At 40.3% G+C, this 24,460-nt stretch overlaps 2 protein-coding genes and 1 long non-coding RNA gene across 4 annotated transcripts in view; 1 reads left to right on the forward strand and 2 right to left on the reverse strand.

Moving 5' to 3' along the window:
* Positions 1-7,389: 7,389 nt before the first annotated feature.
* Positions 7,390-11,560, reverse strand: LOC135259864 (frizzled-1-like). The gene has a single exon (XM_064344725.1). It carries the CDS (start codon positions 11,243-11,245, stop codon positions 9,578-9,580), a length of 1,668 nt encoding a protein of 555 aa, XP_064200795.1. The 5' UTR covers positions 11,246-11,560; the 3' UTR covers positions 7,390-9,577.
* Positions 11,561-13,670: 2,110 nt separating this feature from the next.
* LOC135259958 (uncharacterized) lies at positions 13,671-22,537 on the forward strand. Its single transcript, XR_010331437.1, has 4 exons — positions 13,671-13,866; positions 15,245-15,315; positions 17,189-17,297; positions 22,068-22,537. It is a non-coding gene; the product is annotated as an uncharacterized LOC135259958 (long non-coding RNA).
* The window catches only part of cdk14 (cyclin dependent kinase 14), a 145,803-nt gene continuing 139,212 nt past the window's right edge, over positions 17,870-24,460 (reverse strand). For both annotated transcript variants that reach the window (XM_064344736.1, XM_064344757.1), the window contains one exon: positions 17,870-21,473. The gene's annotated coding sequence lies outside the window, so the exon portion shown is untranslated. The remainder of the gene's footprint in view (positions 21,474-24,460) is intronic.

The raw sequence follows: 24,460 nt of genomic DNA on the forward strand, positions 1-24,460 counted from the left end.
TTCTCTTGGCATTCAGCAAACCCAGATTTGTCCATCAGACTGCCAGAATGAAGCATGACTCATCACACCAGAGAACACGTTTCGACTGCTCCAGAGTCCAATGGCAGTGTGTTTTACACTACTCCAGCCAACGCTTGGCATTGCGCATGGTGATCTTAGGCTTGTGTGTGGCTTCTCGACCATGGAAACCCATTTCAAAAAGCTCCCGATGAAGGGTTCTTGTGCTGACGTTGTTTCCAGAGGCAGTCTGGAACTTGGAAGTGAGTGTTGCAACTGAGGACAGATGATTTTTATGGATAAACCCCACTAATTATAAGGGATGTCCACATGTATATATGTGTATATACGTATGTATATAATTTCAATCAGATATTTTCCAGACAGACTATGGAATATGGAATCAATCTGACTTGAGGACAAGGATCACGGTGCCACAGAAGCCTGAAATGTGAGACATTAGAGTTCTGTGGACAACATTGCATCTGTTCCCACTGAGCCCAGGGGACCAGCAGTTGTTCACAGGGTGTGCCATGTATGACAGCCTAATATTGTAATACAGTGAGGGCTGTCCCCACACAGCTGGTTACTCACAAATTGAACACACAAAAAACATACCAATATAAATGTATATCTATTATGTGAATATATTCTCTCTGCCCCATTCAGTAGTTTATTTGATGTATTTCTCACTGTAGTATTTCAGTTAGATGGTATATATAACTTACTGTTCCCATTTAGTTCACATGCTCTGATATGTCATTCAGTATTGAACTTGAAAGATTGCTTTCATATCTTGGGACGGCTTCGAATATGGATTTATTAGCAGCTTGCGGATGTCATGAAAAAACATCTTTTTATCACATGCTTCAAAACAGCATGCGATAGAGCACACTATAGAGAATGCAAGGTTGTTCTCTGTTGTTTGACAAGACATCTATCTTTGCTTTTTGACTTTTATAATGAGGGCAATTTGCATTAAATGAAGCTATGCCCTTCAAGAAATTTTAACAAGTCATCAGGGATTGGGGGCTGTGTTGTCACCAAAGTGTATGGGACACCGTTCCACCATTCATCTACACTCTCAGAAGAAAGGGTTGCAAAAGGCTCCTGTGTCTCCATTGAGGAACCCTATCTAGTTCAAGAGTTCTTTGTCAGACAAAATGCTTCAATCTGGAAGCTTTCACAATTTTCACACCGCACCACATAGTGTTCCATAAGGAATTAAAAAGGGTTCCCCTATGAAGACAAGCCAAAGAATCTTTTTTTTCCTGCAAGTGTAACATTAGTCAGTTTTCCCAGGCAGCTGAAACCATACAGAGACGGGCAGATGTATGCAATTTATTTAAAGGGACAGGTATGCAGTAAAAAAATAAAATAAACTGATGACTCTCTAATCTTGGGTGTAATTTATCATTAAAGTGCCATAAGCCCTATGGTGGGATGAGCGGTTATATGCTGTAAATGTGTGGTGCACTCATGCAAACAATGAAATAATGTATGTAAGCAGTATGAAACTTTTTATGTGCAATAGCGTCAATGGGACAATTTGGGTGGGGAGCCTCCCATGAAATAATTCTTTTAGCATAGTGGGCTGAGTGTCAAGTGTCACACAGGAATGTGTGTGCTGTACAGATTATATTGTCTGCATTCCTCCACAGAGCCCATATACAACAAGAAATTGTATAGACAGCATCTCCAGTGAGAATACTACAATAAACCAATATAATTATGCGTCCTTTGTGGTCCTTTTTTTTAAGCTGTAAAAAAGAGAAAATGCATAAACATGAAAAACAAATATTCACAGATAGAAGCAGAGCAAGCTGTGTGTAAAATTCAACTGACTCATTGCCTGCCATCATTTTAAAGAGTTTGGTGTCCTTTTAGAGATTAAAATTCCTAATGCTTTAGGTGTGTTTTGTCCTTGAATTTTAAGGGAAGCCAATTTATTTCAAAGACAGTCTAAACAATGTATGTCACTGAGGGGAAATACTTTTTCAGAACTAAAATTCATAACACTAACAAGTTGGAAAGCACAGGTATCATAAGCATGAAGACTGACGGGTGATGAGTCCAGCAGAGAGGAAATGGCGACAGAGTATGCAGCAGAATAAACACACAATGACAAATATTTCAGAACCAAAGGCCACCAAAGAAATAAACAAATGACAAGCCAACGTGGAAAAATCCCCAGCTGAACAAGGACAATTATTTAAAAAAAGAAACTGAATAAATCATATTCTTTTTAATATAACCAAGTCTTTCTTTATAGCCAAGTACTCAAACTTACAGTACTCCAAGTTAAATTGTGATCCCCTAACTGGTTCGGAGGGAGCATTTTGTTCAAATCTGGGGCTCCATTCACACGCCCTGTACAGCACCATGACTGATACTTTTCCCATATAAATTACTACAGTGACCACTCACTACTTAAAACATCAACTTCTGAACCCTCTGACTTCATGCAAACAAAGAATTCTGATATAACTTCAAAACAGTCGCACAATAAAGCTCCAGTCCTGCAGTTATTAATTCTCCCCATTGGCCATTAAAAAATAAAAATAATTAAAAAAAATAAAAACATACAACATACTTCAGCCAATCACAGCAAACAGCTGCAGACAGGTTAACAAAAATATTTTCTTAATTAAGACCATTTCAGCCAAAACAGCACGTTCAAAAACAGTCTGCCCATCATTACCCTCCTGGCATCGGTTCTTAGCTGTTGCTTGTTTGCTAATTATTTTAATAACCCCGGCTGTAATGGAAACCAGTGCTTTTGAAATGGCAGCATTTCCTACATGTTTCTGGAGAAGAGCGGGAGACCGCAAGCACAACGGCGAGACGCGCATTGCAGGAGAGAGGAGCGCGGGATGACGCGGCCTCCCTTAAGGGCCTGGAGCCCTTTGATTGACGCCTCGTTAGGAACGGCACTGTCCTCCCGAGAGAGGGGGCTCGCACGGCGTTCTCTTTGATTATGCTGTCGCAGTAAATCACAAACCTTAATTATGATTTGTGCGAGGGAATTTACACCTTCCCGGGGGGCACTCTGTCTCTCACTGTTGGTTCACAGGCATCCATTTAAAGCAGGCACGATGCATATCTACTCATCTTTATTTTATACTGACGCATCGGTCCAATCACTGCTGGCCAAAATCCTTCAGTTTGGGAATATCAGTAGATTGGTGCAGTGCCAGCAATGAACAAAATATTTTAAATGCGAGCAGTCCCCCCTCTCAATTTTGTGCTTCTTTATTTTTATCTGGCTCTATTCATTGAGGGGCAAATGGAAATGAGGTGTGGGCTGTGTATATTAGAGGAGCTGATGACAGAAGCTCAGCAGCGGTGCCCGATGTCACATCCTTGGGAGCTAGCTCCAAATGACATCCAGATGTGCTTGACATCAGACTGCTGTTTTCTGAGGCAAGGGCAGAGCCACAACACGGGAGAGTGGATTTCTGGAATTCGCATGGCCTTCTGTCAACTTTTAATCAAGACCATTTATTTGAACGCGGACAAGCCGTGCATAATTTCTGCATCTCTGCTGCCTAGGCATTTATGACGTCCAAAAAAAAGTCCTTTTACATGCTTCTTGTGACACAGGATGTTTATGGATGCTGAGACAATCATGCCACTATTTGTCTATAGTAGAGTACCTTGCCAACCATGGTGGTCACGCTCCTAATTTACCATCGGACATCTGGGAAGGGACCACTGAAAGACCAACCTACTGTACGTGTACACGAATGGTTTTCTTAGGGTTGAAAAACGAGAAACACAAACGGCTGTACGCACTGTATGCGTCTTTTACGGCAAGATTGAAAAAGGACAAGTGAGTAGCTCGCCCTGTTAAGGTACTGTGCCAGTGCATGGATGGGCCCCAGGGTCTGCAGCATGCAAGGGCTGAATGTGGCTGGCAGCGCTGCAGGGTTACAAACAATGCTGGCGTCGCCCAGGGAGAGACGGTTTCAACCATCGAGGGTGACGGCGTCTAATCTCACATGTGAAACGGCCATGGGTCTAACGCGCTCGGAGCTTGCCTGTTGAGCCGGACAGGAAGCGTTTCCCGACTCGTGTCTGTGCAAGTCCGACTTTTCAACCAAGGTGTGAAAAGAAGTGCCATGCTTCAGGGAGCACAAGTTTGTCTTCAGCCCTCCTGAACTGAAAATCGAGGTGTGATATGTTGTAGCCTATATGTACAGGCATTCCAAAAACTGAGAGGGCCTATTGTGATACAATCCTGCATCACAATAGGCCCAGGGAAGGCTATGGACAATCAAAGACTATGCAGTCAAAGGGTACAGTGCTAAATGCTGTGAAATTCGCTTTAACCAGCAAAAATTGTTATTTTGCTTCCCTCCCATTACCTACATTATCTCTACATGGTACTGCATAGTCTGAGTAAATCCTCTCCAGTTTGAGCACCCAGACATGTCAGTCAGGAGCATGTGCTAATAACTGGAGTGTCCATTGTGTATTCAAGGTGGGCAAAAGACATTCCCAGAAAATTTTTTCACCAACCAAATATTCTGATCACATTTGCATTCAAATTACTTTGTAACTACATTTTTTCCCCTAACATCGCATCTGCAGATGATCCATCATTGTCTGAGCTCCTTCCTTGTTGTAGCACCAGCGTCTTTCATCACCTCTTGTACATGTGTTGACTGGTGATGAAAGACGCTGGTGCTAAAACAAGGAAGGAGCTCAGACAATGTGTCTGGCATGTGGGGGGGGGGGGCACACCGCAAGGACAGTTCTCCAGTTGACAGGAAATGCAGAATACACACCTTTACACGAAGATTATCTAAGGTTCTGCAACTCTGAAAGGTATTCTGGGGGACATCGATTCACATCTGATCCAAAATTGATGACAATAAAAATACTGTACTCCATTGCAAAGTATTTCTCATTTTAACATTCAATTACTCAGAAACAATGTATTATGATGCTTGAGTACTACTGAGGACAATATTGCTGAATATTGGGAGTCTTTACCCCATAGGACCCCTCCGCCTAAAATGACGGTCATCATTTTAGGTTACATTCCCAGACAATATGCTGTTCTCTTTATTTTTTAGGCACATCAGTAAACTTGCACCTAACCATAAAGCTACTGTAAGACCTAAGGATTCCCATTTGAGCACCTACGGCTACAAACTGTGCAAAATTCAGTCGTTAGAGAGTCTGAATCCAACATGTACAATATCAACTTCTTTATGGAGTTCCAAGTTGTAAAGGAAAATTGATTCTGAGTGGCCTTACAAAAAAAAAGGCTGAGACTCGGTTCCTGTGGCCAGATGAATATCTGGCCCAACTTAATCAGCAATAAATGAGTTGCAGTGTCAATTCTGTGAACCCACACATGCAGAACTGCCTGAGGCTTCAGCACTCGCCCACAGAGGACAGGCACAGATTATGGTTAAGCAAATAAAATGTCTGCGTCTCTCGTAACACACTGAATGAAACATTTCATTAAAATTATTCCTATAATGGGTGACTTAATATTTCTGCCCTTCTACTAGCTATGCAATGCCACGATAATCGATTGAAAGTAGAATTATGAGAACTTTCAGCAACAACGCAAATACAGTCACAGCTACAGGGGTGTTCATAGGCACGATGTGAGGTGGTACACCCCATATCTGTGGCTGTATCCACAATGCAACATGGCCTCTCAAATTGCTTTTATAAAATCTTCACAACATATAAAAACAATTGATGACAAAATATTTTTTTGTAATATTTCTAAGCAATGGTTTGTGCATGGAGTGATACTGTTTACAAACAGGCTGTTTGATTAAATGTTACTGAATCAGATTTACAATTACTGTTGAACAGCATCTCAGCCAGTCCACATCCAAGATCGAAACAACTCATTTTATAAGTACTGGTATAAGCTCATAAGAACTAAAAAATGAATGCAAATGTAGCGCTTTAAAACAAATTGATTTTACTAAAGTAACTTCCGTTGTTGTGTTTAAATAATCCCCTTTACCCGAGTACATGCATGTCTGTGAAATCAGTCTAACAAGTGGTTTGCCACACCTACATTTGAATACGTGGTTTTGCATATAGCTACTGCATGCCAACAGCACATTTCAAGCTGTCATAGGATTTCTGAACTTTTAACTATGCATGGAAAAATTCACGCTTTCACTTTGTTCCTTTTTTGCTTTTCAACTTTCTCCCTTTTTGTATAAAATGATTAACGAACATGGGTGTCTAATTTAAACAGCCATTCGGGGATATAAGAACTCAAAGCATAGAAGCCCCAAAAAGGAAATACTCTCATGTGGATAGTGAGTGAAACCTGCAGACACAATGTTTGACCCATTTCAGTAAATTCTGCCATGGCCAAGACAGGAATATGGACCTGAACAAAGAGTTCCTGTAGCATTTTGGCTCACCGAAATTCCTTCAGTAACTCTACAGCCATAGAATGGAAAACCACATACAGTACATACGGGCATCTGCTAAGGAAATCAAGTTACTAGAAGAAAATTCTGCCTGGACCTTCAGACATGTGGCACTGCCCTTGCTTTGATCGCCCTGTTCTTGTGACTGCGGCTTCCTCCATGCTTGTCAGGCGATGAATTCCACAGACGGACCGAGGCACGACAGAGGAGGCAGGAATGTGGCGTGTAAACATTCTTTGGCCTGGTACTCCTAAGGGCTTTTCAGAGCACAATTACTTCCTAGCACAGCCTAGAAGACACTTTATAACAATGAGAGACCAATGATGCACCAGGGGCATTTAAATGACATTTGTCTGGTGTCCAGTTCAAAGTGTCAAGAATCAGCCACTTGGAAAAGAAGAAGCCTACTAGGCCTAAATTTAGTGCAAAAAGCACAAGACGGACAATGAAAAAAAGGTCTTAAGAATACTTATGCAAGATGTTACTACATGTACACAGTATTTTGTTCTGGCAGAAGATCAGCAGAATACACCAGAAAAGAAGAGTATTGTATTACTCTTAACTCCATTCAGTAATGCTCAGTAATGAGATGTGTACCAAGATGCACACTCCAACTCTAGAAAAGCCTGCTTGAATAGTAAAATTCCAATGATGATTAAAAGACCAATTAGGCTACACTTTATACCTTACAATTTTAGGAATTAATCCAAGTAAAGCATCAATAAAAAAATAATAATAATTACATTCACTACTCATACCTTTGACAGAAAACAACATCAAAATGTGTAATTTTTCTCCCATCTAAGAACATGCAAGCACCATTTAAAACATACAATTCCAAATATTAGTCAGAAATACTAGGTCTACCTTTGATATTTCAATATAACACCCTTACTTCAAGTACTTTATTACATCAGGTGGAGATAATTTAGGGAAACAAAATCCATAATAAATGACATATTCCAAAAACACATTTTGTACAAAATTTGGGCTTTTATTTCTAGAGAAATTGAGTATGGAACATATAAACCTATTTTCTATAAATATAGAAGATTCTTTGATAGTAAAACAAAATGCATAAAAATCAAAACATAAAATTGTTGTGGAAAAAGTAGGATTTAATGTAGGCTTTAACATTTTAAAAAGATTAAATATTGTTCTTAGATCCATGCAGAGAGCATTTAAGGACAATAATGTCAGTGAAACAATGTCAAACCCTCAAAATACCTTCCAGGGGAGCATTTCCTGCGTGGAATCATAAATCAAGAGAATGATTTAAAGAAAATCAGTCAGTCATTTCTGAAGGACAGCCTAAACATGTGCAATTTGAAATCTAGCTACTCTGGGCCCGTTCTTTGTGTTTGTGCACAGTGGGACATGGCCCCAAGAACAAAGACCATCCCTCGGGTCCTAAAACCTTCCAGTTGTGAACCAAGACAAGCATGGCGCAGACTCAATCCAACTGTCATGGAGCTTTGATCAATGATTAGGCCAAGTGTTACGTTCTCCACCTACCCTAAAACAAATTATAAACAAGTTCAGTGATTGCTGAATTGTACAAAACAGATTCTTGAACAATGAATAACATGAACATTCCAATGTTACTCAAAGTGCAGAATACCACAGCAGTTGGAGTGAATCTTGGCCTGGGATCATCCTATTACGATAGTACAACTGTCCTCTGCATTACCGTTCAAAAGATTGTAGGAACAATACTGTCTGGACCACAGACACCGCTTGGGAAGTCAGCCCATGAAAAAGCACACCTCAAAATAACATCAACTCAAAAGGACTATTTGGTGTAAAGTACTCTTCAGAAGACGTTCCACATGCTGATTTTGCAGGGCTAAACTGCCTTTCTTTAATATGACTTCCATAATTTTGGATTCGAAAAAAAGGCTTTCATTGAGCATTAAGATTTTTTTTTCTCAATTCCTGTTGGTTTTCAACCTATTGCATTACTCTCCATTTTATATATTCCACAAGACACAACCACATGGTATGGCACAGTGTTTTGCTTTCTTGTGGAAAATAATCCTATTTTACAAGAAAGTTTAGTGGACATGTCCATTCTAGTAGTGCTTCCAATTTAGATACAGGGACAAAAATTATAACTTGGTTTTTAAACTTTTTTCATAAGTTTCAACAGTTTCCATTGTGCACTCATCTTTACATTCTATTGCATCTGTCTGCGGTTTAACATTTCAGCTGTCACGAGAGCCCCTCATACACAAGTGCAGCTGAACCAGTGATCACCTCAGAGACAGGTCCATTTTAAGTAATGTCAGGCCATTTCCCCGAAAGAGACATGTAAAGGCACTCCACATTGCTCTCGCAGACTCGGTTTGAAATTCCACTAAAGGAAATAAAAAGATAAGGGAGTGAATTATTTAACCAGTTGTTAGTTCTGAATTTTGGATTCAAATTCTCATTCAAGTGATGCATATGCGTGCACATGTTTAGCCCCAAATAATTTGTGCCCATTGCATACTAAGTTCAGCCCATGGTGTACTAAAGCCTTTGCTTTGGCGTTAGTTTAGACCTCAGTTTTCCTAATCATACTATCACTAGCCATTGATATGTGGTGAAAATCCAAATTTGTAGTGGAAATACAGCTTGAATGTATACATCCCTTAGAACAGGTATACTTTAAAAGAATAACTGCAAATATCACAGGTTCAAATCCCTCTTTCCATTTCAAATTACTATAAGAACACAGATTAACTGCTCTCTATTAGAAGGCGTTAGGACCCAAAAGAAAGCACTATTTTTACATGCAGACTAAAAATACGTCCCCCCAAGTCAAAGTTAAGGTCACATTAAATGATCACAGGATACAATGGCATGAACAGCCCTCCTGGCAGTGTACCCAAGCCAAGATCATCCACACACAAAAGATACTGCCAATGCTCAGCTGGAGTACAAATTGTTCAGTACCTTTCTTTTTTTGTCCAAAATATGTAAAAATGATTTTTTTTTAAAGGAGAGAATTTGTCTTCTTTAAATACAAATATATACTTACAAAAATCTCACAAAAACGCTTATTTACAATAGCAAACGGTGTCTCTCAGATTGCCAAAAAACAAAACAAAAACAAAGCTAGTCTTCAGTTCAGAAAAAGATGAGTGTGTGTGTCTCTGGGGTCACCAACGTGCCAAAGGTCACACTGTAGTTTCCCCGTGTTTACTGTTAGCCAGTCTCGTGTAAAACTTCCTCCAGGAATTGAGCGTTTTGCCAGACCATATCCAAAAGCCAGAGGTGATGCCCACGATGAGAGTCATGAGGTATTTAATCATGAAGACTGTGAAATCAGGGCTCATCTGGGGAGGATTATGCTCCGGACACGGGACCGCGTAGGTCTTGCACGTCTGGCTGACCCAGCTCCTCTCCCACTGCTCCCTGAAGGCTTGCTCGTAGAAATAACAGGCGATGACGATCGTGGCCGGCACCGTGTACAGAACGCTGAATATGCCGATCCGCACCATGAGCTTCTCCAGCTTCTCCGTCTTGGTGCCGTCGTGCTTCATGATGGTTCGAATGCGGAAGAGGGACACGAAACCCGCCAAGAGGAAGGAGGTGCCGATGAACAGGTAGACGAAGAGGGGCGCCAGGACGAAGCCACGCAGGGCGTCGACGCTGTTGATCCCCACGAAACACACCCCGCTCAGGACGTCGCCGTCCACCTGCCCCACAGCCAAGATGGTGATGGTCTTGATGGCTGGCACAGCCCACGCCGCCAGGTGGAAGTACTGGGAGTTGGCTTCTATGGCTTCATGTCCCCATTTCATTCCTGCTGCCAAGAACCAGGTCAGAGCCAAGATAACCCACCAAATGGAGCTGGCCATGCTGAAAAAGTACAGCATCATGAACAAAATGGTGCACCCTTCCTTCTTGGTGCCCTGGACGACAGTTCTGACATCGCTGTCAAACTTCTCGTTGCACACCACTTTGTCCTCCAGCAGAAATCCAGCAATGTAAGCAATAGAAACCATTGTGTAGCAACCAGATAGGAAGATGATGGGCCGCTCGGGGTAACTGAACCTTTTCATGTCCACCAAGTAGGTCAGAACTGTAAATAAGGTGGAGGCACAACACAAAACAGACCAGATTCCGATCCATATCCGTGCGAACTTCAGCTCCTCTGGGCTAAAATACATCATTCCTGGAGATTTCGTTGGCTCGCACGGAGCCCCGCAATCGTCCTCCCCGAGGAAACGATAATTCATATAAGGAGGAACTTTCAATGCAGTCGGACACCTGAAATGTCCCTTCACGTGCCCGTGAGTGGGCCCCGCCACATCTGGCGTTGGGTCAATGGGGGTGCTTTTATCGGACTTATTCTGTCCCACGCACAACTCGCCCGCGCCGTGAACAGGGAAAGTCTCGCACGCAAGGCTATCCGGCCACTGGAAGCCAAATTTGTTCATCAGCGCCTCGCAGCCCTGCCTCGCTCTTTCACAAAGGGAACGGCAAGGGGGGAGAGCCTGCTCTAAGACCGTACAAACAGGCGCATACATGGAGCACAAGAAAAACTTGAGGTCGGGAGAACACTGAACTTTTACAAGCGGATAAAACTGGTGCACTTCAAGCCCAGCGTCTTCCTGGTTTGTGTGCCCTAACAAATTTGGCATGATGGTTTCGTTATAAGCAATGTCCGTACAAAGTGGGATAGATATCGGCTGACAAAACCCGTGTTCTGGAATTGACATTCCTCGGTCGCCATACTGTCCACTTACCCCCCAAAGTCCAAGAAATACCAGAAAAAACGTCGGCAGTAGTATCCGACTCGCTTTGGTGTAATCCATTGTGAAAGCATTTCGGCCAGCCATAGTTTTCTTGGCAGTTTCTTCCCAAACTGGCTAGCTTGTTAGCTAGCTAACACACTTCTTCACTTCCCTTTGTTAGCGCTCCTTTTCCTGCAAATAAATTCCTGAATAAACTTTCAGAGTCCACAACTACACATTTGCTGGTTCCCAGTGCGCTCATAAATATATAGCCACGAGTTTCTCAAGTCGAAATCGCCTTTTGCAAAAATCTGAATTTAAGAAAGCCAACAGACATAAACACACTGCCACACTCGCAGTCCGACGGTTTGTGTCAGTCCTTCTGCGCTGTTCAGACCTGTTTCCAGGCGCCCCGCTGTCTCTCCTTCATATGGAAAGAAGGGAGGGACCTTGAAACAGATGGCTTCTTTTAGGGATCCTCGAGATTTTGCAAGTTTTGTGCGTTTCTACCTTTTAAAGAAGCAATATTCACAACCAGAATACGTAGCTTTATTTACTTTGGGCATATCCCATTGGAATTATTTTTAAATGTAACCCAAGATATTATTTTCAATATCTGATCAGCCATTATGTAATCTACCTGCAAGCTGGCACACGACTATAACCATGGTGTAATTTACATCTACAATTTATCAGATTGTCATAGACATTATTTACTGTTTTGATAAAATTATACATAATTGAGCATAATCAAACATTTGCAAAGTACTGATCGTAATAAAACATTTATTTTTTAATGAAAGCTTTACATAACTTGCTTTAACATGTTTATCCTTCAGTTGTGTGATTTGGCAAAATACGATACATTAAATTGAAAAAATTTGAGATACTAAACCATTTACAGATACAGTAAGGAAAGTCAGCCTTGGTCCTGGTGAATTGCTGTGATGATAAGAATTCCATCTGGGCTCATTTATGCAGGACTAAGATTTTAGTTAAACAATGGATTTAGGATTTGGATTTGATGACAGTTGGGAGATATCTGCCATGAGTTCTCTGTGAAAGAATTCCATATCTAATCAGAGATATACTGGAGAAAAGTAAACATTGCATTTTTCATTTTCCATCTTCCAATCTCATGTTGCAGGTAGTGGTTTAAATTGATGAAGATTAATTTTATTTTTAGTAATGAGTTTTGTGTACGCTTGTAATGGGTTTGGAGTTTATCCCAATTTGTGTGGTGTGAAACAACCTTCTGCACTGACACACTCCAAGACATGGAACAAGTCTATCATAGGGTTATTAATCACAGTTTGTAAAATTTAGTACTGAGCACCAAGCAAGCACTGGTTATAATGTTTAAACTTGGAATGGAAGCTCTGGGTCAACACTATTATCAGTTCATTGTTCTAGGGCCCCATAACAGTTACCATATAGGAGAAAGAATAATGAATCCAAAGTGATTATACTGTGATCAGTATTGCTGTCCGCATGGGCACAAATTAACCCCAAAATTGATCTGAGGAAAGTTTGCTTGTTTGTCTATCTAGCAACAGGTTGTCTATTCAGAAGACACCTGTAATGATGCATCACTTCTACAAGTGACTTATAGCAAATAGCTATCAAGAGAGGTCAAATATGGATTATCTGTCATGTAATATTTCAGTCAATCTTGATTCATTTAGCCTGTTTGGAACTGACAATTATACTCCACACAATGATCCATAAAATGAATAACGATCCTCCAGGGACCATACCTGTAGGCAACTAGTTTTATTACAAATAACCTTGTTCTGGTACAGTAAGTGCCTTTGTTAAGGACCATCTGCAGTTTTTGTGTTAATTGATAAAATATGAGTAGCGTAAGGGAAATTTAAGTGAAGGGGTGTCATCTAAGCAAATGATGTCATAGTATTTTCTTGACCTATAAGGTGTGTAGTTACAACTGGGCAGGTATACAGTGATTATGGAACTGCAGTGAGACTGCAGGTGAAACTCCAGAGGAACACTACAGATGCGCGTATGGCTGTAGGAAAATGTTGCAGTGGAAGATGACACTTTGTGCCTGTGAACATGATACCCATTCAGATTCAGAAAAATTCAAGTATGCACCAGGGTAATACATAAAATGTGAGCCATCTTTGTTGCCCTTGATAAGGACAAACAGAAAGGAAATTATTTTAGAAATTTGTGGAACTCCACTTGAGGCTGTTTCTGACTGATAGTGCTGCTATTTTCACATGAGAAGAACATAGGATGGGCATGTTGTATTTCAGCATTGTCACATGGATTGAACGTGAATTTGAGCAAACGTGGATGCCAGCCTAGGAAGGCTTAAATGCTCGGAAAATGCACATAGATTTGGGCAATCGAAGTGTCATGAACGTGAACTGGACAAATCAGAATGCTTGTATAAAAAAGCTGTCAGCGCCATTGGTGTTATGGAAGTCAGATAGCGACGGACCCTAAAAAAAATAATGTCCAATTGCTTTCTTATTGGCTGCGAGGTGTGTCTATTGGAAAGATTGAAAGGAACGATGTGCGCTGACACAGGAATGCTGTGATTGGAATAATTTCACTACTTGCTCCCCCAGAGAAAAGCAGAACTCGTGACTTTTTCCCCAAAAAGTAACAAGAGTTAAGGAGTCCTTTGTCTGGGAATCAGGCGCCTTCTTTAGTTTGGAAGTTGATAGAGTCGCGCCTTTTACAGGACCAACACGTTTAAAGTAGGCTATAGCTAACCTTCTCATTCTGGTCTGTGGTCCACAGTTTTTAAAAGTATTCCTGCATTATAATGTTTGACGCTACCGTTGGTTTGAGAAGATTTTAGGAACCGATGCTGTAATTAGAACGAGGCCCTAAATCGTTTCAGTATTGCAGTTATGCAAGTGTAATTCGTTGTGGTACAAAATTGGTGGGAATGTTATGTCGTGATCTGTGATGTATTTTGCCTTTCAAGTGTATATGGCTAAAGTTGAGAGTAAGAAGGATTCATCATTTTCATTTTATCATTTTATTCCCTGCACTCTATTTTCTTAATGTAATAGTCTTAATAATTCAACACCTTATTTTGCATAATTTTTAAAATATTTTTTAGCTGCACAAAGTGAGCGGTTTCTATAAAGATGTTACATAATCTGTTAAAACTATTGTTGATTTCAACATTTTCATTGTTCCACACAGAAGTACAAAGCATCGAACACGAGGCATTAATCAAACCAAATTCAGCTTCCAAATGCATCCTAATTTTATTCCTTTCTGCTAGAAGACATAATTGCAGGGGGAGCCACCCATGTTGAATCGGCTGCCGAAAATAAAATTATTCAGGGAATGCCTAACAAGGCTCTTTTCACCCCTAACGACAGTAACATCACTGTCATTTCCCATGGGGCATATTGACAATGAAAATGGACGAGACGTTGTAGAGTCGGATAAGAAAAGGATGTATTTTTAGAGAAGATGTTCCTAATGTCACCGTTTCTCAATAATTTAAGGAAATGGAAAATTATACTACGGCGTTGTACTGTGTAACCAGCTAGACAACTCACAATACAAAAACCACTACAAAGGGCTTTGAAGCTATGGTATTATATGGCGTGCTAACAAGCTATTCACAATAATACCAGTTTCTTATTTTCCTCTAAGATTTGTAGAAAAGAATGGCCATTATAAATTAATGTGTAAACATTCGCAGCTTCCTGAAATATTACGTTACATTACAGGCATTTAGCAGACGCTCTTATCCGGAGCGACACAATTTTTTTTACATATCATTTACATTGCATCCCTTTATACAGCTGGGTATACTGTATACTGAAGCAATGCAGGTTAAGTACTTTGCTAAGCAGTGTCCTACCTGAGAATCAAACCTGTGACCTTTACATTACAAGACCAGCTCCTTACCTATTATACTACTGGTTATAAATGATTATTAAAAACCTATTATGAATGATTACGTATTTTAATGTTACACATTTGAGTTGAAGTTTCATTTGAGAGTGGTTTACATTTTTAAACAATAAGGATTTGTGTTCAACTGCTTTGCTGGAAAATCAGATGAATGTTTTAACTTTCATGTTTTTTTGTTTGTTTGTTTTCAATTAGATACATTGACCTCTGGTATGCTTTGAATCATATACAAGTGTTCTCAAGTGCGCTACATTTCCAGAGATGTGGTAAATGCAATAATTATAATTTCATTAGTTTGACTAACATTAGAAATGATTAATACTGTATTATTGCGTCTTTATTTTTAATTAAAAAATATTTTTTTTAAAGAATACCCTCAAGATAGGAAAGTGTATATAATCACACCAGATAATTGGGTAATATTATGATAATAAACTCAGTGGCCACGTTATTGGGTATACCTATCTAACACCGGGTAGGACCCTCTTTAGCCTCCAGTACAAGCTGAATTCTTTGCAGCATGGACCTCTGAAGGTGCTAGACCTATTCTTTAGGTATTTTGGTCCATGCTGACTCAATAGCATCACTCAGTTCCAGCAGATTTTGTGGCCACACATTCATACTGCGAACGTCCAATTCCACCTCATCCCAAAGAGATCTGAGGACTGTGCAGCCCATTAGAGCATTAGAGTAAACCAGCTTTAAATTATGCGTGCTTTGTAATACGGTACACTATCCGGCTGGAAGTGTCCATTTTGGCCATAAAGGGATGCACAGGGTCAGCAACATTGCTCAGGTATGCTGTGGCATTCAAATGATGCTCAATTTGTATTAATGAGACTAGTGTGTGTCAAGAAAACATTCCCCACAGCTAATAACTATTACATCTCCACCACCAACCTGCACCATGAACAAGGCACGATGGGTCGAAATTTTGATGTTATCATCTGCATGTTGCAGCAGAAATTGAGATTCCTCAGACTATATGACGTTTTTCCAATCGTCCAGTTTTATGGTCACATGCCTACTGTAGTTTCATCTTCCTGTTCTTAGCTGTTAGGAGCAGAGCCCGGTGTGGACTTCTGCTACTGTAGACCATCCATTTCAAGGTTCAATGTGTTGTGCATTCAGAGATGTCCTTTTGCTCCTCACTTGTAAACAGCTGTTATTTGAGAAGTTGTGGCCTTCCTGTTAGCTTGAATGAGTCTGTCCATTCTCCAATATCCTTTCTCATTATCAACGTGTTTCTGCCCACAGAACTGGTGACATTTTTTCTTTATTGTTTATTTGTTTGACCATTCTCTGTAACCTCAAAAGACTACACTGTGTGAAGACCCCAGGAGAGCAACTGTTTTTGATAAGCCGGAACCATCATGTCTGGCACCAACAATCATACCACGGTCAGAGTTGCCTAGATCAGGCATCTTGCCCTATTAGTATTTGGTTGAACAACAACTAAACCTCTTCCCCATGTCTGCACTATATAGTTGCAGCCACATATATTGTACTAGTTCACTGTTTGGGGGAGCAGGCTATTTGCGTTAATAAGCAGGTGTACCCAACAAACTGGCCACTGATTGTATATAGCATATGTATTATACCATCATTTTTATATATACTGTAGCATAGTATTTTTTGAAACAATGTGCAGTTGCTGTCTTGAGTAGGAAAATATATGCTTGCCAGTTTCCCTTATTTCAGGCAACTTACATTTTTGCACAGTACCCATTTATAAAGCCAAATATTAACTTAAGGAATTCAGGATTGAGTACCTTGTCAGAGGTTCCACAGCAGTGGTCCATATGCACCTCTGAGCAAGCAATTTGTCCTTGGAAGGTCACAAAAACCAAAAGACTTAAGTTACTATATTAGGAAATTATGCATCTTATTTTATTAGGCTTGACATAAATGTCATTCACATGAACCCCCTGTATCCAGGACCCTCGACAGGTCACAAGGTCAAAGGTCAAGGCCACAATTCCTGATGTTTAATAGCCTCTAAACTGGGCTACTTTAGCATGAATTTTGATTCAATTTGGCAGCAATGCTCAGGCAGCAATAGATTGTGACTTTTATGCTAATAAATACAGTGATAATCATTTGAGTTTTTACATTTTTACATTTTGTTTCTAATTGCAGAGGCGAATGGGGGTGGGCACACATTTTAAGCTGATTTTGGACTGAAGTGAACATAGTTGGATTGGTAACCAGGCCTCAGACCTAACAAGCTGCAGTGGAGCTTGTTGGGGTAAGGAAGTTATGCATTAAGTTGTGTCCCCACCCTCCCACTCCCTCCAAATCCTGGAAGGAAAAGGATTGAAAGGTCCAGCTGCAGCCATGTTAAGTTCATTTAAAAAAGCAAACACACAAAGGGGAACATCCGTCTGGGTCTCTCCTCCTGTTTATCATCCATGTTATTGTTGCCCCTAGTCCTGCTGTACATAAACAAACACGATCAGGCTGTTTCACCCTCTTGCTCAGACTATACAGCAATAAAGACAAAACTAATGAAAGACTAATTACGTATAAAAAGGAAATCTTTGTTTAAAGTCAATAGCAACTAGCATGCAATTAAAACAGCTTGGTTTATTAGACGAGTTAAGGGGAAAATAACCACAGGGTAAAACTGAACAAAAATAATGTACTGAAAGACAGCTAGCCTGACCAGAATCTAAGCTTTGAGGAAATGCAAATGCATTTTGATGAGGTATGCAGTAAAAGACAAAAGGGTATAGAAGACAGCACTCACAGTTTGTGTATGTTTTCAACCAACTATATGCAGCGGGAATGCATATACATTTTCAGATTATAAACTCCACATTTTCAGCATTAATAAACTTTATTTCAGGTAAAACAACAATAAACAACATTTACAGAAGGACATTACATCTTCCATAGTAACATTACATACATACTGTAACAAATAATGCAACAGCTACTCTACCATATATGGAGTTTAAGAGTTTATAAAGTGACTGATAACACTTCTATGTTCCAAACCGTCAAAAGTATGTATTTTCAGTGCATCATACAAAAAAGAAAATATGCAAGTGAAGCTTTTAAATTTGAAAAGGAGGATTCGGTGTTCAGCGCAGCAGGGATGCACTAGAAGACCAATGTCTTTCTCAGTATACACGTCTATGCAATAAGAAATCAACAAGGCCAAATATATATATGAATCCCCCATTTAACAGCGTAATGGGGACATTCGTGACCCAAAACGCAATATTTTTAAGCGTCACTATTACATTTTACAGGAGGGTTTTCGCCTCAGCTATATACAGCCTAACGGTTTATAACAAAGGTTACAAAATGATAAAATATTCACAGGTGAACGTAAGTATCCAATAATAACGTGGTACGGACTACACATTCCATAACATATCCAATATAGCAAACCGGGGAATCCAATGATTAATTCCCTTAAATATGTAGCCTATATATTTTCATGTTATAGCCTATTTAACGGAGATAACGCCAGAGCCAATGAGTACGATAAAAAGATGATCATTTTAACCGTCACAGTGCTAATGTGCATTCCTACAATCCTTGTTATTTTTATGTAGGCTCTTCTTCGTACTTTATTGAGTAATCCTTTTGAGAGGACACATTTTGAAAACATTCAAGTTCAAAAGGACCTAGTGCTTAAAACTCAACGCAGCAGTCACTGACATACAATTTTCCGTATTTTGCCGATGCAGCTGCTGCCAGATCAAAACGAAATGCGATAATATACTAAGAAAGTGTGCTTAACGTAGAAAAATAATTATTCAGCTGCTAACACTGCCCGGGTCCGGGAATCTTTTAAAGCCTTGGTGCCTTAACGTACAGTCGTTCTCTCTTATCACAGTTCTGCCACACTATTTAACACTCTTAAAGGCTGCTCCCCCTTTATTTAAACATGTCCATACTTATCAAGGATGAAACTGATACACAATGAGATTACTTCAAATATGTCTTATTCATCCCGCATCTTACGTTCCTACAGAGACTCCATCGCCACCAAGTTTTCCTTCACGCAAAAGCGACATTAAGGACAATTCGGGTGCAAAGTGACATATAACTTTAAGATGGAATGTTGAGCAAAGAAGATCTTTTTAAAAGTGCATTCTTAATAGCAAAAATTAACTTCCAACTACTTCAATTAGCCTTTGCTCCGCATGTTATCCATATGATGGTAACACTATTAAAGCTGTACCCACAGCCACAAGGCAAAGGGTTTTTTTCCCCCCAGCAAGAGCAAAAACCCTAAACGGACGACTGAAAAAGCTGTGGTGTGTGTGTAAGTGCTTTCAATGCATATACAGTAGGTCCTGTAGGCCTACATGTACATATTTGAGTTGGGTACTAGAGCGAAAATACCAGCGATGTGAGTAAAAAATGTAGGCATAATTTCATTCCAACAGACTGCAACACGGTGCAGAAAATAAAAGGGTAATGGAGTGAGTGACCTCTGCCAAGTGTCATCCTCCCTAGTCTTAAGGACTTCTGGACTGTCTGTGTTGGTACCGTATTTGTACATATCTGTGTAGGTGTATATGTCTCAGTCAGTGGTACAAGTGTATATTATAGTTTCAGAAATGTACTGCAATTACTCTTCTCTCATTCATTGTTAGTAGTGAGGGATGGGGTGTGTTGGGGTGGGCATGATTACTGAAATATGCCCTCTTTAACAGAACCTGATTCAGTCTAGCTACAGTCCTACAGAGCATTGCTTCTATATCCACACAATAAGACAGTTTCAAGCATTCCCACCGGGAAACAATACCTGAATCCAATAATTCTGTTGTTTTCATTTCACTAAATGTTTCCATAATAACAATTAAAAAAAGAAATTCAGATCATGAATAAACATAAAACAGTACCATTAAAACAAGATCTAAACTGATAAATCAGTATGAAATTGGTACACACTAGAGGCAAAGTGCAGAGAGAGTACCATAGCAGGAAGAATTTGGTTGAGTATAAATAGTATTTTGCTCTTCAGGGGTTGTGGTCAGGTGACAGATAGGGCCCTGTGATGTGGCCCAAAGAGGGCGTGGCTTGTAATGGGTAGCTGAGACTGGGGAATGAGGGAAGACACTGGTGAACCACCCTGGCTCCTCCCAGACTCTCTGTCCAGGATCAGTGGCCCCACCATATTTCCTTGTCTAACATAATTTTCACTGTAAAAGCTTGATAACCCACACATGCTGATTACTGGGAAATAAAAAAGGACTTCATTTGAGAAAGACCAACTGAAACCTGAGAAGGGAGTGAATTACTGCATTTTCAGCCCTGTCTTTCAGTGGACAGTTATGGAATGAAAACTCAGGATGATTGTCATGCGTCCCTCATCAAAAATGAAAATTATTTACTACTACTACTACCACAAATAATAATACTATTGATGAATTATAAATGCAGATTTGGGTTATCGAGATTTTCCAGGCCACTTTTTAAAATCTAGAGGATCCATGTATTACCTACATAGTAGCACCAATGCAAGTGTATTGCCCATAACATGTTAACGTACAGTACACACCCGTCTAATATGAAAACAGGAACGCTGCACTGGAAGTAAGGTTAAACCCAAGATGGCATTGCATTATGCAGAACTGATTGCAACCCTGTCTTATCTGTGGTGAATGCAATGGTCCTGTTTGCACCGTCCCTGGAGGTGTGAACGAACATGCACCATCACATACCAGCAGCTCAACTACTGGCATACGGATAATGCACCATTATTATTATTATTATTATTATTATTATTATTATTATTAGTAATATTATTGTTGTTGTTGTTATTATTGTTATTATTATTTTTACTGGTACTACTACTACTACAACTACTACTAAATTGAGCTATATTCTACAGTGATGCACATGGTGATGTCATTACAGAGGAAGAATGGCAGACTGCAGAGGCTTTATATATACTTCGTAATCCGAAGGGATAGTATTATGCGAAAGAATTATCGATAACATTTGCCTATGTTAATGAGTCTGCCCCTGATAAGACTTAAAGAATGAAGTAAAGGCATGCTGACACATGCTGTGTGTGTGTGTGTGTGTGTGTGTGTGTGCGTGTGGCTGTCTTTCTGTTTGCGTGTACTGTGTGTTTTTGTGTACACTGTATAAGAAGATACACTCACTGTATTTCAACATCCTTTCAGCTATTCTCTTTAGTTATTCTTTGTGAATTCAATGTCTGCATTTGAACATTGTCAATACTTCAGAAATATACAGCAATATTTTCCTTGTGAAAGTAAATCAGCATTTCACATCAATGAAATCTGGGGAGCCTGTCATGACCACAAAATTGCGTGCCACTGAATGTCCTTCGAACCGAGTAAAGAATCAAAACAGAAAAGGTGTTCTCATCCAGCCCATTCCGTCCACCACCCTTCCTCATCATCTTCGTCTGACTCTTGAAAGTCGCAATCTGAAACGAGAGAGACACAAATATATTCGATGTCAACATCTTTCTGTGCCTTCAACACGAATGTCACTGAACTGGATATCAATATTAAATTCATATTGCTCTAAAAAAAAGCCACAGTGTAAAATGATTTGCAGATGAACACCTGACACCGAACACATGGTGCCACTCATGTGTTCTGAAGTTCCATTCCATTGTCAATGCTTTAAAATACAGAATGTAAAAAGCAAAAGTAAAATTACATTTCTATTAAAATTTAGCATTAGCATACACCTTGTGGCTACAGACTAAATGATATATATAATATTACTGATATTCTTGTGCACTACCCTGTGGCCAGAATATCACTGACTCTTATTAGGACAGTGTGGCTTTGTGGAGATGATGGGGGCTTCGGTCCGGAAGGTGAGTGGCAATATGCAGAGTGGTAAACACACCTCCTGTTGTTTTTTTATTGAAAGAATCAAACCAACACACATCCTGAATCGAGCTGGCTTATCCTTCCTTAATCTCCGCTTTCCTGGGGTGACCATACCGCACCCATGAATAATGTATGTTTCCCTCTCCCTCTCTCTCTCTTGCTCTCTCTCTCTGCAGCCCCAGCCCTTAGAAATTAGTTCCTGGCGGACATGTGGCTCGGCATGCCAGGAATACAGAAAGAACATCTTGGAAAAATGCCTTGGCCATACGTGGGGTGGTATGACAGAAAATAAAAGATAACCACCGGTCTGTGCGTTGCCAGATAATAAATGCAAACCCCTCTCCCTGTCTCATTTAAATTTGTTCTCATTCACTAAATTCATTAATATGGAGACACAGTCTCTGCTGATTATGAAAGGAAATGCATACTGTAGGAGCCTTGGGTTGCAGGGCAGTGAAGCGAAAAAGGGGAGGAACAGTGTAATGCTCCGGAATATTCTCCCACATGCTCTTTCAGCTCACCACAGTCTGGAATGGATTTTACTTTTTTTATCCTTCTCAGAGAAACTGCAATCATAGTATGGAGAGAGAGACAGATTGAGAGAGAAAGCGAGAGAGGGTTTGAAAGACAAGGGGAAAGAGAAAGAAAAGGAGAAAGAAAAGGAAAAGCAACAATGTAGAGTGCAAGCACTGCAATGAAGCAATCATTTATATTTTATTTCTGATTATACTGTCACTGTTACATAGTGTAGTGACTACTGCAACATTGTACATTTATTTTCCTAATGTATTTCTTTACAAAGTGACAAGCCCAGATGGGCTAAATGACCTGTTACATGATCAGTCATTCTTATGTTGTCATTATGGATATATTATTACAATAATTAGTGCAATTACCATACATGTTGATATATCATTCCTATTGATATGTATGCACCTCCTAACTCTTCAGTGCTGTATTGGAAATAGGGGTGAGAGGAGAAGAGAGAAGGCGAGAGAACAAGTGCACACATACAATGACTGATACAGTATGCTGAGAGAGCGATAGCGTGTCAGAGAGGGATGGAGATGGAGGGAAAGAGACAGAGGGGCGAGGGACGGAGGGAGAGGGGGAGGCGGGAGCGTAATGAAAAGCAGGGCCCCTGCTGTGCAGGTGAGAGACCTGTGAGGAGGAGCTCTGTGTGGGAAGGTTCTCGCACGCATCAGCAGACTTGCGGCCATTGATTAGCTCATGTTAAACCCGCCACCAAACGAGGCTCCGGAGACTAATTAGAGCAAGGCCCTGTCTGCTCAGGCACCCCATTGACACCTCATTTGCTCTGTGCTGGTCCTTGCGGGAGCCTGCATTATCTCTACAGCTGTATCCTGTGTTCCACTCGCTATTATATTTATTTGATTTATTTTCTTGCTGCACGCTCTGATCCGAGATGACTTACACAGCCTACATTTTAACATACAATATTATTCATTTATACAGCTGAACACTTACTGAAGCGATTCAGGTTAAATACCATGCTCAAGAGTACAACCACAGTGTCCTGCCAAGGATTTGAACCTCCACCCTTCTGGTATTCCAAAATGACGAATCGGTATGTTAAGAAATAGGAGCGTTCAAATGCTTATTTCACAATATGCTACACAATATATAAAAAGAATTTGCACCTAATACATGGTACATAAATGTTTGAAAGTTAATTGCAAATCTGAACCATTAAAAAGCTGTTGAAATTAAGTAAAAGGTATATAAGAAAAAGTAAAGGGCAGAGCACGTTGCATTTAGGTTGAGCTCTTGTTGTGAAATAAATCAAGTGCTTATTTACTTTAAAGTGTGAATGAGACCTACTCTGAAGCTCAGAATGATCCCACAGCGAGGACCCTGGATGAGAAAATAAAAGTCTGTCCGGCTTGACTTGCCCCCCCCCCCCCACCCATGTTAAAAATGATTAAGAACTGCATGGTCTAGGGCAGGCTGCCCCGGAGTCTAATACAGTATCTCACACTGAGAAAGTCAACAATGGAATTTGTTGTTTCAGGGCCCTGGCTTAGTAAGAACAGATGTAGGGTTCCGCTCCAATGCGATCAAAGAGGAACCACGTCCCTGGCCCAGATGGAGCCTATGGGTGGGATCTGGGGGTGTGGCCATAACCAATTTGGCCAGCTGCTCTCTGTGGCACAATGGTGAGTGGACACTGGACCTCAGCACTTTAGCCCCGCTAAAAGCACATCATTAGGAACTAATATATGTTGAAGACGAGGGGGCAGACAATGGGACTAGTCTGTTGTACCAGCTTTAGAAAACAGGAGCCGGCTGGAAAGCACAGAAGCCTATCTCTGTGCAACCACGCACCTTTTACAGGGAGGAGGGGGTCAGGGGGATTTTTTTCCCCAGCTGCCGGGGGGGGGGGGAATCTCTGCCATCTTTTCCTTGAATTCCGACTTTGAACCCCCCATTTTTGTTCCTAACTCATGAAAATGCAAACACAACCAACACAAACTTAGGATTGTTGTTCTTTGAAAGTATAAAAAGTGGTTTGGTTAGATTTTCTAAGCAGTCAATATCCATACTTGTT

Source organism: Anguilla rostrata, chromosome 1, assembly GCF_018555375.3.
Source record: "Anguilla rostrata isolate EN2019 chromosome 1, ASM1855537v3, whole genome shotgun sequence".
In the NCBI taxonomy this organism is placed as follows: domain Eukaryota; kingdom Metazoa; phylum Chordata; class Actinopteri; order Anguilliformes; family Anguillidae; genus Anguilla; species Anguilla rostrata.